General features: G+C 37.1%; 1 protein-coding gene across 7 annotated transcripts in view; it reads right to left on the reverse strand.

Moving 5' to 3' along the window:
• TBC1D15 (TBC1 domain family member 15) overlaps positions 1–20,315 on the reverse strand; it is an 80,354-nt gene that overhangs the window by 6,303 nt on the left and 53,736 nt on the right. For 5 of the 7 annotated variants that reach the window (XM_053583651.1, XM_053583653.1, XM_053583654.1 and 2 more), the window contains exons 6-13: positions 19,849–19,951; positions 18,876–18,926; positions 18,369–18,566; positions 16,607–16,735; positions 15,515–15,618; positions 14,159–14,253; positions 7,627–7,743; positions 3,248–3,348 (exon numbers count right to left, since the gene is read on the reverse strand). In XM_053583651.1, the coding sequence (XP_053439626.1) occupies positions 3,248–3,348; positions 7,627–7,743; positions 14,159–14,253; positions 15,515–15,618; positions 16,607–16,735; positions 18,369–18,566; positions 18,876–18,926; positions 19,849–19,951 (898 nt within the window). The remainder of the gene's footprint in view (positions 1–3,247; positions 3,349–7,626; positions 7,744–14,158; positions 14,254–15,514; positions 15,619–16,606; positions 16,736–18,368; positions 18,567–18,875; positions 18,927–19,848; positions 19,952–20,315) is intronic. The other 2 variants (XM_053583652.1, XM_053583655.1) reach the window with 1 other exon arrangement.

Consider the following 20,315-nt stretch of genomic DNA (forward strand, 5'->3'; position numbering starts at 1 on the left):
ATTGAAAAAATGCATGTTAAGGTGAAATAGTGTTTTTTTTTAATGATTAAGTATTTATAAATGTCTCTATTAATTTTTCATATGATAAATACCAACACATATAACTCACACAAATGAAACTCAAATCCTTAGGGTCCTTAATAATATGTGAGGATGTAAAGGGGTCCTAAGATCATAAAGTTTGAGAACTGCCAGGGTTTACACGCTTTAAATGATCTTCAAGGCTGAGTTAATTCCCTACTAACAGTTGTGTCAAGGGACCAAGGGGCACTAAAACAAACGCTTTGCAAGGCTTCTTAACTAATTCTGATTACTCTTAATTCACATGCCCACCCCTCTATCATAATCTATGGCCCTAACGTGTATCAGAAGTTATAATAGTGCTTTATAAGAACAGATTAGAAATAATTAGTCTTGATTTAAAAAATTTAAAGGCTATGCATTCTCAATTAGCTGCTTTTCTTTAATGAATCAAAAACTAGGTTTTTTTAATAGACTAACTCAAGGTTTCAGGAAATACTTTTTCCACATTTTACCAGATAGATTCTGTAGGGAAAAGGCAAAATTAACTCTCTGATTAACAGGATAATTTTTGTTGTGACACAGCCAAAGACGAGAGTTGGTTTGAGAGGACCACTGTGGCACAGCATTGCTACCCATTCAACTATAAAAAAGCAGCACTTCCAAACGACAGACACCAACTGCAGAAAAGCGTTATTCCTACAGAAGGGGAAGCGGGACCAACAATGCATATACAAAGAGCTTCAGCTGTATACATACATTAAGAAGTGTGTGTGCACACAGGAAGGGAGATGCGGGGAAGACAGGGAGGGAACAAATCTATATGGGAAAATGAATGACGGGTGCACCAAAATTCAGTACATCATTTGTACTTTGGGTGAATATTTCCAGAGCCTGTGTCTAGACCTACATTAGATGTGAGTAAATATCAACAAAAGTAAACTATAGGCATTAGGTCCAGCCATCACAAAAACAGTAAAAAAGTTACATGCAGTGCAGCTGTAAAACACACATGGAATCAAGAGGCAGCAGCACGGACTGAAGGACACCAAAATAAGAGCAACACGGCAAACCATAACCATACGGATTATTCTGACTGCCACATACTGCTCTCTCATCCAAATATTTTTTTTAAATTATTTTAAAAAGTATATGTGACAATACACTAAGATCTTTTTAGAATAGACTAGAAAGCATTCCCGAACACACTCAATGGAAAAGGCCAACACAGAACATTTACTGTGAAAAAAATAACAGAACAAAGAAATTACACCTTCTTCATACATAAGAAGCGACAAGTAGACTACAAAGTACATATTACACATGTTGAAAAGCAGATTTATATGTGAGACCTAGGCCATGCAAACACGTGCGTGTGTGTACACATGGATGTGGCACAGCAATTTACACGCCAGTACATTTCAATACTGGCTTAGTTTTAATGAAAACGACCATTGCAAAAGAAAACTAAAAGCAGTATATTCACATTAGGTTTGTTTGTGTGTGTGTGTGAGTGATACCTATTTAACCACAGAGATTTAAACTAATTAAGCAATGCAGAAAGATTCACAAAAGATATACTTTTTGTGGCACAAAAATCTGTTGAATGACCTCATGTCAAGTATTAGGAAAATTCTACTATGCTACTACCAGTGGGACAAAGACATGACTCCTTCATTAAGGAACATACTACCTCTAGTGAAAAAAGGATAAAACACAAAAACACAAGGAAGGCAGACAACATCATTTCCATAATTGTATCCATTGTACAGACTGTATAACAAACACCTCGCGCTTGGGAGTAATTGGAACTAAGAAGACAGGCAAAGCAATGAACCAAAAAGGTAAGGAAGACAAACTATGAGAGACCAGATTACAGCAACTGATCATCCTTCCAAATAAGCCAAAAACATGAATCTAAGGCAAAGGACCAAGTTGAATATTTATGAACTTAACAATAAAAAAAGTATTTTAAGTTATTAAATCTCACTAAATATACATTTGGAAATAAACTAAGAGAAGTGAAGGAAGACAAGTTGAAACCAGGGACAAGAGACTTGAGAAACAAACTATAACTGATGGTAAATTAGGGTGTACTTTAAAATGACTAAAAGAATGAAACTGGAATATTCTTAACACAAAGAAATAATAAATATCTGAGGTATCAGCCTGATTTGATTAATTTACATTCTATACCTGTTTCAAAACATCACATGTACCCTTATAAACGTATACAACTCTTATGCACAAAAAATATCTGTAACGTTCTTAAAAAGAGAGACTTGAAGAAATAGACGAAAGTGGGAAAAATTTAAGGAGGAAAGAAAAATAGGCAAGCAAAAGGGGAAGAAGAGAAGTAAAGAAGAAAAGGAAGGCGCCACTTCCAAAGTTCGCATCTGTGTCCCAGAAACCCTGAGTTAGAACCTGTATTAACAGGAAAACATTTTAAATGGTTACAGATCCAAAGTATTTCTAATCCCATTTGATATCTAACATAAATGCTCAGCAACATGTATATTAGTTTTATTTTGAAAAAATACAGTGACCTATGAAGTCAGGTCTTTGGGCTTCATATGCCTTTATTTCTTATCCCCTCTGCTTTTTTTCCCTAACAGATTACTTGAGAAGACTTTTCTATTATATTCTCCCATTATACTCTCTCTGCAGCATTATCCTGGACTCTGTCTCAAAGACCTAGCAGTGATAATAGATAAAACGTTCCTTGTACTAACATGAATATTTAGACACAGTTCAGCTCAAATAATCACACACTTATGGAAAATAACAATTAATTACTAAGAAACTATCAGAGTTACAAATAGTTCAAACACATTTAGTGGAAAAGCAGTTACTATAATAACAAAATTCAAAATATTTACAAAAGGTAAGGATATTACTTGGCATGACTAAGCTTTATCTCTGAAACAAATGATACGAAAATCCAACTACTTCACAAAACTGAATTCATCTATTTCATTAATATTCTATGACTCATGGCTCTTCTGCAAAATATAACCATTTACTAATACTAAATTTTGATTATTCCTGTACTTTAGGCTACTTTTCTACTAAAAAAATGCCGATATTTCTAAGCCTCTTGAAAAGCTACTTTTTAAAAAAGAAAGAAATCAAGAGGCATGAAGTAATTTTTTAAGTTCCATCAGTTGACCAAATTTAAAAATGCATCTTAATCTTTAAATCCAAATTAAAAAATCCCAGTTCTTACCATTTGATCCATGTAAGAGGCAAAACACCAGAAGGCATCCACTTCATTCTCCATCACATACAAAAGAGGGGAAAGTAAGTCACTCATTCCTTGTACATAACCTAAAAAGAATGGAAAAAAGAGTCTTCTGACAATCTAAGCTTTATGTATCCTTTTGTGCATATCACAACCATTTCACTTAAAATTATATATTTCCTTTAGATTCAGAAACTTGCAAATACCAATGTTCACCAAGAAAAGAACATGAAGGAGTAGGGAGTCTTGTAATGAGGTGAGAGAGATGAGTTGCTTCAGATGTCGGGCAGATACGTAGCTTCTGTTCCATGTCTTAGTGTATATAATCGCTACAAAGAATGTAATTTAAAAAATAGTGCGCAAACGCATCGTGAGAAAGAACACAGATAAAGAGAGAACCCAGGAGAACATCAAATGTTAAGAGTACGTGCTCAAAGGGAGATCTGAGAAGGAACAGTCACAGAAGGGAAAAAATCCAGGGAGAAGAATGCTGCAAAGATCAAGAGGAGGAAAGCCAGAGTGTTCAACAGTGCCAGACCACTATGAAAAGCCAAGTAAAATAAGAGCTGCAAAGCGTCCACGTGCCTTAGCAGTCAGGCTGCTGGTGACCCAGACAAAAGTGGTCACACACACAGTTACGAGCTTCTCCTCAACAGCCACATCTGTATCACTGCCTCCTTTCTTGTCACTCTCAACAGTGCTAACACCTGGGTTTAATCCCATCAATATTTTGTACCTAACACATTTTAACTACCTTTTTCTAGATGTTATTATAATTTCTCACCCGTGATATTAACTATAGCCCTTGATTGAAAGAAAAATTGGAAAGTTAAGGAATCAGATGCCTCACTTAAAAAGTGTCAGTTTTTCTGCTCATCTGAATATGCGAAGTTACTTGTTTTCTCCTTTACAAAACCCTCAATTTCCTTATTTTACAATGCCAGTTCAGACATAAAAACAGATTTTTGAACCAAGAAAGGGACAACAGCTTATACTAAGCCTTTTTGCTTACACATTATCAATCAACTTTGGTAACTTTTATATATTTATTAAAATTCCATACTTTTCGATGGGTAGCTTGGGAAGTCTGTGGAAATACAGTATGTCCTTTCTAACACTTACATTTTATTCACCAAAATCCATCTGCACTGAATCTATTTAAGCTATATTTAGAAAGGAAAGGCAACAGTAGTATTAAAAATGATACACAGTTATACATCACTCTGCCACTTTTGGAAGAAAACTTTAAAAAGTTTCCTATTATCAGAACTTTCCTAGCTGGCACTGACACTGTGAAATTAATGACAGATCTAGAGCCTAAACCAATTCAGACATGACGGAAATCTAATCTGAATTCAACAAAGGACAAAAAGAACCTTACTGGGTCTTACTGCATCTGGTCTATGTCAAGTACAATGGAACCTCTGAAGTTGACCACTCAAGGGACTGTGACAAACTGGCCAACATCCGGAGGTGGTGAGCATAAGGAACTCATGTCTGGTCTGTGAAAATCAGGTCAACCTAGGAGGTAGTCAGTGTAGGGAGATGGCAACTATGGAGAGTCTACTGTATTTCAAAGTGTACTATTCAAAAGATTTACAAAATTTCTCCTCTGGAGAAAGTGCTGTATTATTAAGTTATAATAACTAAAAATTCCTAAAAAGCCAATTTAATACTTTTAAGTCCTCAATTTTCATATAGGATCACTACCACATCAGTTAAGTCTTAGCTGAAGCAAGTAGTCAAATTCATCTTCATGTTCTGGTTGCTTATAATCTTATTTTATACATGATGTTCTTTGGGGTAGGTCCTGGGTTGCAAGGGTGGAATTAATGTACAAATTCCTTTTAATTAATGAAAGGTTAAAGCTGTTCAATCAGCATTCAGTGACCTCAGATTCTGCACTGGTGTTGGCTGATGCACATCTCAATCAGCACAACTATAATTTCTAAAATAACTACCTAAAATTACCTGCACAGCAAATTTCAGTGGAAGGTGTAAGAAATGAACTCCTTATCATCCTAGTGTATATTTTTTCTTATACTAAAAAGAAAAATTTAATCTACACATAGGTCAGTTTTCCAGGTCACTAAAGCTTATCCCTTAGAGTATCAAATTAGAAAAAAACTGGGGGTTGGAAATCATTTTTTAAAAACATTATAGACATTCTCTTGCCTTCTTACACACCATATTGTGAGTATAATTTAACTTTTTTTTTTTAATTATTCAGGAACATCTTTATGAACATACACTCTAAAAAAAGAAGACACAGTTGGGTGGCACCTGTGGCTCAAAGGAGTAGGGCACCGGCCCCATATACCAAAGGTGGTGGGTTCAAACCCAGCCCCAGCCAAAAAACTGGAGGGGAAAAAAAAAAAAAAAAAAAGGCACGGCCCACAGAAACTTCCTGGAGGCCTTCACACTCACAAAAAAATCAATCATCCTTAAGATGTCCCACCACTCTTGATAATTTTTGTCTCCTTCCTCACCACTGAGACTGTATTCAATGCAAATGCACCTGCCTCTCATCTACAGGTTAAGAAGCCCACAGCTCTTCATGGCAGCATCGCCTATTAAAAAGAGTAGATTTACAGCCCTGGTCACTGCGCTGTGAGTGAAGAACAAGAAATGAATGCCACTGCTTTCATAAAAAGAACCTCAGCTTTCATAGGGCCAGAGTTACTCTATCAGTGGAGACTTTGACTATGTTTCAAACAACTGAAGTACCTGAATGGACCTGTAATCCAAGGTTCATTTACTGTGTTGAGTGTTTGGAAATGGCAAGTTATCTAGACCAGTATAAAAAAACCTTCAGCATTCAGGAACTCCTGCTACAGAGTATGTGTGAATTCCTAACTCAAAATTACCACCTGAGAATGGGGCACTGCCTTGTCCTATTCCCTGCGGTGGCTTGTGGTGCTACAGTGGAAAAGTGAGAATGCTAGCCTGCAAAAGAGACCTGGGTCTCTACTCCCAGACCAATTATTCACTACTTGTACAATCTTCTGTCACTCTCTGAATCAAAATAACTTTCCCCTCATAAGGTAAGGATTATTTCCCCACTTCTTCAAAAGGCTATTACTAGAATGAAAATAAAAATCTTTGTAACCTAAAAAGCACTCTACCAATATTTTTCCAATGATCCAGTTTGAAGCTCACTGTAAGTGTGACTGACAGGACTGGTGACCAGATACAAACTTCACAGAACAAACCCCTTTATTAAATGGATTTGCTCTATAAAGTTTAGATTCAGTCAAAAGGCCGCACTCAAGGATCCAGAAGGTTCCTCTGACTTACATAGGAAGCCAGAAGAATTTACATTGACAAAAACAAGGAAGAAAGTGGACGTGTAATCCAAGGTTCATTTAATGTGTTGCGTGTTTAGTCACCTTCTCCAAAAGATGTCTTAATCTCCACGAAAGTAATCTGAAAAACTTCTATTTCTACTGTGCTCTAGCGGGAAGCCACTTGCTTAGCAGGTAACTGAGAAACGTTTCTATTATTTATACTTATTTCAAGGTTAATGGTTAGAGAATTTGTTGGTCCTTTAAAGAAACAACTCAGTTCTCTTGTCTCTTAGTAACCCTTTCCATGCCATTTCCCCATGTCACTTCCCCATGTCATTTCCAGCACCAGTCCTTACAATGCATTCTTGGTAGGAAAAACCTATCAAGAAAAAAGATTAGGTTCTGCATCCCTACAAAATTGTCTGTATTTCTTGTATAAGATTTCAAATCAATATTTTTCTTCAGAAAACTTTCAAAACATATCAAATAATGGTTCTAATGTCTCAGTAATTTTTTCCAAGGCACTCCTAGGCTCAAAGAAATAACTAATAGCTCCATTTATGTATATTAAGCAGTTAGGTCCAAACAATTTAATAACTACTTATGTCCTATGAATTTAACACCTGTTGAGCACTACACTTCTCAAACCTTGAAATTCAACTAGATACCACCATCCTCATTTCCTATTTCCCATTTATTTTTACACAGTATTTGCGTAGCACAGCAAGGCCAAAAGCTCAGCTTTGGAAAGATACGACTTCATCAAAGGCATGGAGTGATCTAATCCTAAAACCTTTAACTATTTCAAAAAGTAGTCAGTAGACTATCCTACAGATACTGCTACCACTCCTTCAAGAATTAAAATACCCCACATGCCCCTGTGAGTTTGCTATAGCATTCCAGGGCCCCCTGGCTGGGAACAACAGAGCGACATTTCCAGTCCCCTATAAAAAGTAGGTCACAGAGTTATTACCTATGTCTAACTTGTTAATAAATTTAAATTTTAAAGCAAATATATGTATATTTAAATCTTTCAATATTAGGACTTTACCTCATTTAAACAAGAAGTGAACCTACCTAAATCAAAATCATACATACAGTAGGTCATCAGAATGTCATGAAGCAAGATCAACCCTGGATTATCTTGGCCTTCATAAAACTTGTTTGTTCGATCTGTTCTGTTAACATCTTTTTCTGAAAAGGAAAATCATCATGTACTTGACAGCTTTTCAAAAAACAGATCCTTGTGAAGTTCACACCTTATAAGTACAGAATTATTTTTCTTGCCATTAATTTACCTTGTCAAGCTTTATTTATTTAATGAAAAAAAAAAAATTCATCAAATTCTATTTCAAACATGCAATAAAGTAGCATGTGAAATATTTTCCAAAAACTGGTCCACTTCCTCATAGGCAGATTTTAAAATATTGTTCTTTGTTTTCTAAACATAGAAACCTTTTATTTGCATAGTAGGAAACACTTTCAATGAATTAAAAGCAATACTTAAAAAAAAAAAAAAAAGCAATACTAAGTAACAATTCACATTAGTTAGTGATAAAAATGCCAGTCACTAATGCATGTGATGGACAGTAGCAGTACTTGAAAAGAGCAATAAAAAGTTACTACTCAATCATAATCAAAGATATTTGTTTCTTTCGCAATTACTTCATTCATTATAAGAAGTACTAACAACTTCTTCATTTTCCATAATCATCTTTAGGAAAAATTACTTCCCTATTTCACTTACACACCACTGATCTTAGATATCATAAGCCACTCACCCACACTTTGCTAAAAATGACTTCACAATGTTAAAAACAGATTTGGAAACATGAGCATGAGTGTGTTCAAAGTTGTACTGACAATTCAATTCCCAAATACTGAGGTCTGCTAAGTGCACACTTCACAACTAAAAAGGCATTTCCCAGGAGTTTACTTACCAAATCCCTCAGTAAATTAGGAAGAAATAACCTTTTATTTATTTTTTCTTTTTTTGTGACAGAGTCTCACTAGGGTAGAATGCTGTGGCATCATCACAGCTTATAAGTTCAAGCAATCCTCCTGCCTCAGTCTCCCAAGTACTGGGACTACAGATGGGGCCACCACAGCCAACTAGTTTTTCTATTTTTAGTAGAGATAAGGTCTGGGCCCTACTCTTGCTCAGGCTGGTCCTGATCTCCTGAGCTCAAATAATCCACCCACCTTGACCTACCAGAGTCCTGGGATTGTTACAGGCATGAGCCACGGGGCTCTTGCACTTAAAGAAACGAAAAATGATTAATTTGAATTATAATCAATTTTCTTTAAAATCTATAACTGCCTTCATCCTTATTAAACTTGAGTAAGTTTGTAAACTTTTTACAAAGAGATGAGAATATAAAAGATGACATAAGGCCAGGCACAGTGGCTCACACCTGTAATCCAGCACTCTAGGATGCTGAGGTGGGTGGACTACCTGAGCTCATGGGTTCAAGAACAGCCTGAGCGAGAGCAAGACCCCATCTCTAAAAATAGCCAGGCATTGTGGCAGGGGCCTATAGTCCCAGCTACCAGAAAGGCAGAGGCAAGAAGATCACTTGAGCCCAAAAGTTTAAGGTTTCTGTGAGCTGTGACGCCATGGCATTCTGACAAGGGCAACAAAGTGAGACTTTGTTTCAAAAAAAAAAAAAAATGACATAGGGCCACTCACAGTGGCTCACACCTGTAATCCTAGCACTCTGGGAGGCCAAGGCAGGTGGATTGCCTGAGTTCAGGAGTTCAAGCCCAGCATGAGCATGAGTGAGACTCTGGCTCTAAAACTAGCCAGGCATTTTGCGGGCACCTGTAGTCCCAGCTACTCAAGAGGATCCCTTGAGCCCAAAAGTGAAAGACTATCACATGGCTGCTATGAGCTGTGACACCAGGGCACTCTACCCAGGGTGACAGAGTCTTACTAAAAACATAAGTTCACAGTAAGGCTGCTGTGAGCTGTGATGCCAAGGAACTCCACCCAGGGCACTCTACCCAGTAAGACTCTGCCTCAAAATAAATAAATAACATGAGTTTTGAGTTTAGATTATGTAAGGGCATTTTAAAAATATATTAAAACAATGGTCTAGGCTCTGCCCCGTAGCACAGTGGTTATGGCTCCAGCCACATGCACCTAGGGTGGCAGGTGCAAGCCCAGCCCAGGCCAGCTAAACAACAATGACAACTGCAATAACAACAACAACAACAAAAAAAAGCTGGGCATAGTCCCTGTAGTCCCAGCTACTTGGGAGGCTGAGGCAAGAGAATCGCTTAAGCCCCAGAGTCTGAGGTTGTTGTGAGCTGTGATGCCACAGTACTCTACCCAGGGGGACAAAGGGAGACTCAAAAAAAAGAAAACCAATGGTCTAACTTCCTATACATTACTTACATCGAATTTTTTTTTAAAAAAGCAAGTGGATACATTCCTCAAACAAGAAAAAGCAATACCAAAAATTATCCTGCTATAAATATAAATTTTCAATTAAAAATGTCAAAATGTTTCAATCTCATTTCATAACTGATAAAGAGGTACTTAATTTTTTTATTAACTCAAGCATAATTTACAGTCATGATGCAAATATAGAATGTCTGCTTTAACAGGTGCTTTAAATATATAACAAGTTATCTGCACCCACATGAACTACCAGTACTTCTTGCATAGATATTTAGTAATGACAAGCCAAGCAGAAAACAGAAAAAGGATCAAAAATAATATTTAAAAAGGAGATTCTGTAATGTATTTCCAGAAAGAAAGGGGGTGCTTGAGTTAAAAAAAAAAAAAAAAATAGCCCTAGTTAAATACAACTCTCCACCTAACTGGATGTACCTTAGAAAGCTAAAGAAAACCCCAACCACGCTGACTGGCTCCACTGTCTATTCACTACCTTCCCCTCGAGTGAGCCTAACGCTGCCTGGCAATTGTGCTCTACTTCTCTGTCCAGTCGCTCTCCCTGTTCATGGAACTATTTCACACCTAATTCCCATCTCCTTTCTCTTCAAGCCTCCATCTCTTCCCACATCCTGGCTCTCAGACAAGGACCCTGCTTCCTATTTCTGAGAAAACAGAAACTACCTACACAGAACTTGCACAGGCTCCCACCCTTCTCACCACATTAACTATATTTGAGTTATCTGAGAAGTCTCCCTTCTCTCTTATCGTTAGAAATGAGCTCCGATGGTCACAGCTAAGACCAGCCCTTCCTCTCGTTCATGAGGTCCATCACCAAGTGACTATCCAAGGGCTCTAGTAATTCTCATTCCCCCCCCCACACACCAGTTTCATCAGTTTTTCCTCTCTACTGGACTATTCCTATCACATTCTTACTATCATTCCTTTCATCATCATAAAAACTCTGAACCCTACTTTTCCCTCTACCTGCTGCCTCGTTTTCCATGTGTGTAGAGCACAATTCCTTGAAAGAGCTGTATGTACTGTCTCCAAGTCCTCTTCTTCCATTCTCTCTTGAATTCACTCCAATCAGGTCATCACACCCACCAACCCACCAAAATTCCTCTTTAATCAAAATCTCCCATGATCTTCTTCCTGCTCTAGGCAACGGTCCATTTGGTGGGCATCTTGACATCACAACCACCGTTTCTTTCCTTGTCTTTTAGAGCACCAAACACTCAAGTTTTTCCCTTTTTCCCTCTGGCTCTTTTCTCAATCACCTTTTCTGATTTCGCCTACTTTTTCCTACTTAAAAACTAAAGTGTTTTTACGTTTTAAACTAACTCAGTTCTTGGGCCTCTTCTTTTATAACTGTATGATTTCACCGAGTTTCATCCCATCTACCTTGACGACCTCTAAATTTATCTCCATCTGCTACCTCTCCTCTGAATTCCAGCCCTAAATACCCAGCTCTGCTCTACATATTAACTTGTAGACATCCAGGACGCATCTCAAAATTAATGTCCAAACATTCCCTTCTAAACCTGTTTCTCTCATAGTTTCGTCCATTTAGTAATAAACAACTTCAACTCCATTCCTCCATTTGCTCACCCTAAAAACCTGGGAGTCATCCTTAAGCTCTGTTTCCCTTATCCAACACTGATACATCAGTTAAGCCTTTGAGATACCATACATATGGAAACCAACATTCCTATCTCCCATCCAGCTCATTGCACAACCTACCCAGACTGACTTCATTCACACTGGTCTGCTCTTCTTAAATATACAGAGGCTTTGAGGCAGAAAAGTCTATTATTCACCCAGAGCAACCCTCGCCCAGATAGTTGCATAGCATATAACCTCTGCTTCTTCAAGCCTATATTCAAATCTCATCTACTCAACTTCTAGCCCCCCTGGATAAAGCAACCATCATCTGTCCCCTGAATTATAGCAATAGCTTCCAACGGTCTTCTTCTTTGCTTCTGATACAGGATTCCACCACTCAAAGCTAGACAGGAAGCCCCCCATTCTCTAAGCCCAGGTGAGCCCAGAGGTCAGACCCCCATTTCCAGGCAGAAGCAGACTGCCTTTTTTGGAACACACCCTCTGGGCTCTGATAAGATCATGAACACAGCAACCTGAGATGGTCCTTTGAGTGGTTCCAGCTTGAGTAGAAGCACACACCCTGATCCCTTTTCAGAAACAAATACTGTAAATGGACCTGATAACCTCGCCCTAGTGGAGGAGGAGCTACATTCATTCGTTAATGCACTCACTAACTTTGAAAAGATGTTTTTCCATCTACCAACTGCTGGCCCCGTGAAATTCTCTAGACCTAATACCCCTAGATAAAAGAGCCCACCTGGAAACTCCTGAGGGAGTTCTTCAGTTCTTTCCCCCTTCCAGAAGCTCTGGTGCTTTTTACTTCTGTATTCTTTTCTAATTTCTAATAAAATCCTACCTTACCCTGATCTGTGGTCCAAGGATTCATTCTTCGAATCCCCAAGACCAAGGACCTAAGAAGCAAAATTCTGGTATCACTTCTACCTTTGCCCTTGTACAACTATTCCCCAGACAGCAAAGTGACTTATTACAACACAGCTCAGATCATGCCACTCTTCTGCTCACCTCCTCCACAGGCTTCCTGTCTCTCTGAGTAAAGGCCAAGTTTTCACAACAGCCTACAAGGGCTCCGTGTGATCTGCATCTAATCTCCACCATTCCCTCTTTGACCTCATCAGCTTCTATTCAAAACTAACTTCCACTACTATGCAAAGCTATCATAAGATAGTACAGAGACACTGTAATAAAGTACTTAAGAACATTAGAACTGGGCTCTGCACATTTAGTAACCACATGACCTTGCATGATTTCATTAAGCTCTCAATGCTTCAGTTTTCTCATCTGGGAAATGAAGATTCTGAACTAAAACTTGTCCAGTAAACACATACAGCACTAACTATGCATCCTTTAAGAAGTTAACTAACCTGGTCTTTATTGTAAGAGCTAGACAACATAATACTATTTGGCAATAAGTCTAATTTTTTTTTTTTTTTTTTTTAAACAGGGTCTCACTGTCACCCAGGGGTAGAGCACCAGGGCATCATCAAAGCTCATAGCAAACTCAAACTCCTGGGCTCCAGCAATCCTCGTGCCTCAGCTTCACACGTAGCTGGGACTCCAGGGGCCCTCCATAATGCCCAGCTAGGTTTTTCTATGTTAGAAGAGACAGGCTCTCACTCTTGCTCAGTCTGATCTCGAACTCCTGAGCTCTGGCAATCCACCCACTTTGAACTCCCAGAGTGCTAGGATTACAGGTGTGAGCCACCACACTCAGCCAAGTCTAATTTTTTTGTGATAAAATTCTATCAAGCATTCTTTTTCTCCTTAAAGAATAGTTATTTCCAGGGGAAACAGTTATTTTATTTTGAAATATTAACAAAAATTTACTGTCTAGAGTCATTTAGTTTAAAAAATGAAGTGTATGCATATTTAGGAAAGGTCTAAAAGAGGGATACAAACCAAAGCCCATTGACCAGAATTATCTCTGGGTAACAGAAATAAAATTAATCTTTATTTTCTTCTTTTTGCTCATCTATAGTTCCTAACTGTTTTATAATAAATACAAATTGCTTTTACAATAAGAAATAAAATAATGAAAGCTTTTACAAATGAAATTAACACAAATAAAGTTAAGCAATTTTTTTAAAATCATATTTTAGAACCAAAAGTTGAATGTATGGATCCTTACACTTACTGAATTCGTAAGCCTTTTTGAAGAGAATTACCAAGAACATAAAACACACATCACAGTGCACATTCTAATTATGATCTGCTTTTTTTTTTTTTTTTGTAGAGACAGTTTCACTTTATGGCCCTCAGTAGAGTGCCGTGGCATCACACAGCTCACAGCAACCTCCAACTCCTGGGCTTAAGCGATTCTCTTGCCTCAGCCTCCCGAGTAGCTGGGACTACAGGCGCCCGCCACAATGCCCGGCTATTTTTTTGTTGCAGTTCGGCCGGGGGCCGGGTTTGAACCCGCCACCCTCGGTATATGGGGCCGGCGCCTTACCGACTGAGCTACAGGCGCCGCCCTATGATCTGCTTTTTGAATGCTAATGCTGTAGCACATTATCTTCACTTCTTTAACCTTAATAAAACATCAACAGAAACCCCTCGCTTGCATTTCCCAAGTTGTTAAGAAAAAATTACCGATAAGACTTCTATAATCTCTTAGCCTCGAATTTCTCTTCTCTTGTTCCTCGCTGACAGATTTCCACTGCAGTTTCATCCTGAAGTATTCATCACTATAGAAAACAATTTGATACCAAAAAACGCTATTTGAAAACTTTATTTTTGTTTGTTTGTTTTTGGCCAGGGCTGGGTTTTAACCTGCCACCTCCGGCATATGGGGCCCATGCCCTACCCCTTTGAGCCACAGGTGCCGCCTAAAAACTTTATTTTTAATATTGTTTAATTGGCTTTTTCAATAAACAGTATAGCAAAGCATTATGATATTTATAAACATAATAGTGAAATGTTTAAAGTTTTAACAAATGAGTAAAAATAAAGGGGAAAAAATAACCTGATACACAGTTTATGTTGATAAGCTTTACCAGAATAATTTTAGTTATGCTTTTACACATACCAAATACCTCAGTCCTTTAAATCATATTAAAAAAATTATTCGAGTCATTATAATTTAACCAGTAAAGCCTCTGAATAATTATAAATACAAATCTAAATGACTTCTTTACACAGTCAATGTGGGGGTGGGAGGCCAGGAACTAAACCCCACCGATGTTTTGTGCTGCTGCCACACATAAATATACAAAAAATACATCAGAGTGGGTCAGTCCCCGATTCCCCCAGGCCCTTTAGGATGTGACTGGTAAAAACTATGACATTATAGTTCCATTTTCCAACAAGTTCATTGCAGAAACTTGGAGACACAAAAAAATGCCTTAGATTAGAAGGACTGGTAAACTAGTTGGAAAGGATTCTACATATCCTTTCCACAAACTGACAGAGAGCGGCTTTAAATCAAAAGCCCTAGAGCACAACTGGGAACAAGATAAACAAAACAACTTACCTAGAAGGCTAATTTGTTTCTTTTTAAGTTTTAGAAATAACTTAAAATAGAAATATTCTTCCAAAGAAGAATGAAGGATACCAGTTTATAAGAGCACGAGGAAAATAATTCAAAGGCAATTTCTAGCAAATAAATAAACCTCTTATCACCCAATTTTATAACTTCACAATAAACTGTAAAAATGAGTCAAGATGAATAAAATGTTTTTAAATGTATGTCTAAATAGTTATCTTTCAAATATGCAAAAAACTTGTACAAAGGAATTGGAGTTCTAACCATCTTTTTATGTACTCATCAACATCACTCCAACAAAGTCCTTCTAACGAGTGTTTCCGGTTTGAAAAAATTACAATGATAAAAATAGAATTATTTTCCCACTCCCTGGTCTATTATAAATCCTCATCTAGAAACCCTATACTAATTCACATGGGCAGGTTACTTCAACTTCTTTGAACACACAACAGACTAATACTTACGTTTTTTGTTTTTGTAACTGAATTCTTTCCTCCTTAGTACTGTCCCAAGGAAAATAACCCAGAAGAAATTTCCACACTTGCTTTCTCAATGCATGACTAAGTCCCTAAAGAAAGTGTGCATATTAAACACATTAATAAAAAAGATGCAATGCTGTACGTTCACAAAACCTACTTATAAACGGAAAACTACTATTTAAGAGGTAACTTTATACATTAAAATAGTTTGAGTGAATACTATCTTGTTTTTTACTTCTAGATTCTAAAGATATATGCAGTTGCCAGAAATCTTAAATAATACAGAGTATACAACAGATCACACAGCAGACAGTGGGGCTGAAAGATGAACCTTTTCTTGATTCCTTTGGTCCTTAAAAAGTACAGGGCACACTTTCTGAGTGAAGAGCACACTTACAATTTTGACTTAAAATATACAAAAGTAAACTGTGCAACTAAACACGCGTACCACTGTAGTAATATGAAATTTTTAAAAGAAAGAATTAAAAGCTTTAAAAAAAATGAAGAAAAAAAGAGAGAGAGCCAATCTTTTTTTTTTTTCTTTTTCTTTTTTTTTTTTTTTTGAGACAGAGTCTCACTTTGTCGCCCTCAACAGAGTGTGAGTGTGGCAAGGTGTCATAACTCACAGCAATCTCAAACTCATGGGTTCAAGTGAGCCTCTTGCCTCAGCCTCCCAAGTAGCTGGAACTACAGGCACCTGCCACAATTTCCAGCTATTTTTAGAAATGGGGTCTCACTCTTTCTTAGGCTGGTCTCCAACTCCTGAGCTCTGGTGGCAATCCACCCACCTCGGCCTCCCTGAGTGCTAGTATTATAGGCGTGAGCCACCATGCCAGGCCTAAGATAGCATAATTTTGAAATCAGAAGTCTGCAGGTTCCCCACCACTGCCAAGGGTATCTCACTACCTAATATCCCCAAGAGCATCATGAACACTTCACTCTGTCCCACTCAATCCAGGAATTTTAAGGCACCATTCATCAAAAAAGTTCATTCTTCCTACAATAAAAACCAACCACAGCAACAAGCCTGAATACTAGCAACTGATAATACAATTCATATCAGAGTGTTTAAATTACCCCTCTAAATATCATCTGCTTCATATTATCTACATTTAAAATTCTTCCTTCGGAATCAACGTTCTTAGTCCATTCTTCTACTGATACTGGCTCTCTCCTTTGAACAACAGGTCTTTCTCCCAAATCAATCTAAAATAAGAAGATAAACAGTAACAAGTACATCTTTAACCAGTGAAACAAAACCAGTATGTATAGACACTAAATCTAAAATGCTTTTTTTTTTCTTTTTTGAGACAGAGTCTTATTTTGTTGTCCTTGGTAGAGTGGCGTCATAGCTCACAGCAACCTCAAACTCTTTGGGGTCAAGTGATCCTCCATCAGCCTCCCCAGTAGCTGTGACTACAGGCACCCACCACAATGCCCAGGTATTTTTTAGAGACGAGGTCTTGGTTTTGCTTAGACTGCTCTCGAACTCCTGACCTCACAAGCAATCCACCAGCCTCCCAAAGTGCTATGATTGCAGATGTGAGCCACTGAACACACAACTGGGTTACAAATACATTGATATGAAATCCCACAGACTAAAAACATTTGTTGACCAGGCACAGTGGCTCACACCTGTAATACTTGAACTTTAGAAGGCTAAGGTAAGAGGATCAGTTAAGGCTGGGGGTTCAAGACCAGTCTAAGCAACAGAGAGAGAGAGCTCGTGTCAAAAATAAAATTTAAAAAGAATTTTAAGGTTTTTTTGCTATTTTAGGTTCAATTACATAAGTACAGAAAATTCAACATATAAATTCCATAAGAAACCTTCAAACCAAATGGCATGCTGTATTATTTAAAAAGAGAATATATAATTATTCCATTGATCATATACTAAAATTAGTTTTTCTTCCAAACTAAAGTTTATAATTCTCAGAATTGATTCATGACCCATTAGCTCCACTTGGCATTTTCTACAGTTTTTTTTTTTTTTTTTTTTTGTAGAGACAGAGTTTCACTTTATGGCCCTCGGTAGAGTGCCGTGGCCTCACACAGCTCACAGTAACCTCCAACTCATGGGCTTAAGCGATTCTCTTGCCTCAGCCTCCCAAGTAGCTGGGACTACAGGCGCCCGCCACAACGCCCGGCTATTTTCTGGTTGTTTTGCATTTTGGCCAGGGCCGGTTTGAACCCGCCACCCTTGGTATATGGGGCCGGCGCCTTACGGACTGAGCCACAGGCGCCGCCCTTTTCTACAGTTTTTTAACTCAATTAACAGATGCTTATAGTTTAAAAATACCATTTGCAAGATAAACGATTTAGTTAAGCACTAGAATTTAAATCCTTAAGATTTTCTAACTATGTGCAAGCCTAGAATTGTAGCAAATTCAAAAGTTTGGTTGAGTATATATAGATTTGCCATAATTCAAGGCTAAAACCCATCCCACTTCAAAATGTAAAGATTCGCTTGAGAATGAATGCCCTACAGTAGGGTCCTGACCAGCTGGCCCTGACACCTGTGCTGAGCAAACAGGCAAATGAGCAACAGAAATGAGGCTCATGCTTCACTCACAGCGATGCACTAAATGAAACAAACAACCTGTTCATTATTATCAAAGAAAAGAAATCCAACATTAATAGGGAAATTATAAGGTGGAGAACAAATCAAGAATTTGGCGGCAGGACAAGCATTAATTGTCAGATATTATTAGTTAGCAAAAAGCTATAAAAATGGATTATGGGAAAGAAGTAGATAGCACTAAAAATGAATTTTTATAGTGCTCAACACATGTCCTCCTGTTAAAACATCAGAACTGTATTAATATAAACCTCCACTCACTCTTGTGATGACTTCAAATCCTGGCTCTTCTTGCTGATTTATCTTTAGACCTGGAATGGCATCACTAAGGAAGTCCGCCATTTCTGAAGGTGGTCGTTGATGTGTGGAGGGATCGCTGCCTCTCAAACTATCAAAAATGTAGTTTGTGACTTTGGAAAATCCTACCATAGTTGCTGTATAAGGATCCTTTTTAATTTTCTATGTAATAAAAAGAAAAATACAAGCATCGTTAATTCAAATAAAGAATAAAAATACTTTCATCATCGGCAATAAAGCAAAGTTTTTTAAAGGGGGAGAAATCAGAACTAAGACAGAGTGTTCTAAGATTATCTTAAAAAATTATTTTCTTTCTTGGAAGACAAATTTAAGTTTTCTAAGCCAACCTTTTCATTTGGTTAAAACAGAGTAATAAATGGCAAGTTAATGCTACTGATTGAGTTGCAGATAAGCAAATGATTTGCAGGCTTCATTCAATCTGCATATATCAGAAATATATGCAGTGCTTACTTTCCAGTGGTGAATGGCCCACAACAGCTTTCTTCTGTCTAGCAGTCCTGCCTTCACAAAAAAAAAAAAAAATATTTCTTGAAGTATACACTACCACACTAGTCTAACACAAAACATCTAATGGCTAAATTTAAAAACTCATGATATGTAAATACTGTCTGACATGTTAATTTAATTATACAAATAGTAAATCATGCTGACAAGAATAATTTGCTCTGAAACAGTGTTGTCCTGGAAAACTGCAAAAGATTTTTCTACTGTTAACATCCCAGGGTTACTTCTGAAGCCCAAACTGCTTGCTCATTCGTATTTAGCAAATACAGTTTATTAAATAACTGATTATTCTACAATAAGCAAAAGGGTCCCTCATTTTCTATTTTAAATACTTTTTAACTCTTGTCCTTCTTCCTAAAAAGTTCTTCCTTTATCTTTTTAATCTCTACATATTTAAAACCAAGAAGAGAATACCTAAGACATAGTAAGCCCTCAAGCACTTGTTAAATGAATCAACAAATTTACAAAGTAAAAATAATTTCATTTCTGTATGTGTTGTGTGCGTATTTTTAGCTAAATACAAGAACATACTCAAATACTTTTAGGGGAATTAGATTATCATGACCCAAAACAACTTATAATTCAAATAATATTTTTGCCTGAATTGATCATTAACTAACTCAAAGTGGCTTACCCTGTGACCTAATCAATGAAATCTGTGATAATAAAAATCTACTGATGTCCAATTTCAATACAATAAAGGGAAAAATTGCCATAAGAGTAACTGAGAACGAGGGAAGCTTCTGGAGTTTTGCAAATAATATGGAACATATTTCTATAAAATTACAGAGAATAATTCCATGAAGGTTCCACACACAGACACCTACCTCATTCTGTGTACTCTAAGAAGATGAAAGGTAGGGGGTATGTAAAATAGTTAGATTAATAGATTAATACAGGTTAGATTTAAGAAACGTACTTGTATTAAACCATATGCAGGTTCATCAAGAAGATTTTCAAATGACTGTGAAAGACTCTTATTCTGACAATTCACAAGAAGTGTTCTTTTATCCTGTGAAGATCTGTAATTTAAAAAAGGGATGTATAGAAAATACTACCACACTGCATCAATTACTACCTGAATGAGTACTAATACAGAGTTTATTTTCCAAAATAAACCAAAAAAACAATTTTATTATCCAGTTCTAGAAAAGTCCCCCATGAATACGATATAAGTATTTGGTAACTTTCAAAAATGACCTTCAAATCTACATGAAACATACAAAATTAACAGACACTATACAAATTTTATGTAACAAATATAAAATATGAAGTATGTTTATTCCAGATAAAGCCAATAGGACTTAGCTCTAATGAACCCAAATTCTTTTTTTTTTTTTTATAATTGAGTGATTAGTCTTTTTATTATTAAAGTTGAACCCAAAT

This window comes from Nycticebus coucang, chromosome 3, assembly GCF_027406575.1.
Source record: "Nycticebus coucang isolate mNycCou1 chromosome 3, mNycCou1.pri, whole genome shotgun sequence".
In the NCBI taxonomy this organism is placed as follows: Eukaryota; Metazoa; Chordata; class Mammalia; order Primates; family Lorisidae; genus Nycticebus; species Nycticebus coucang.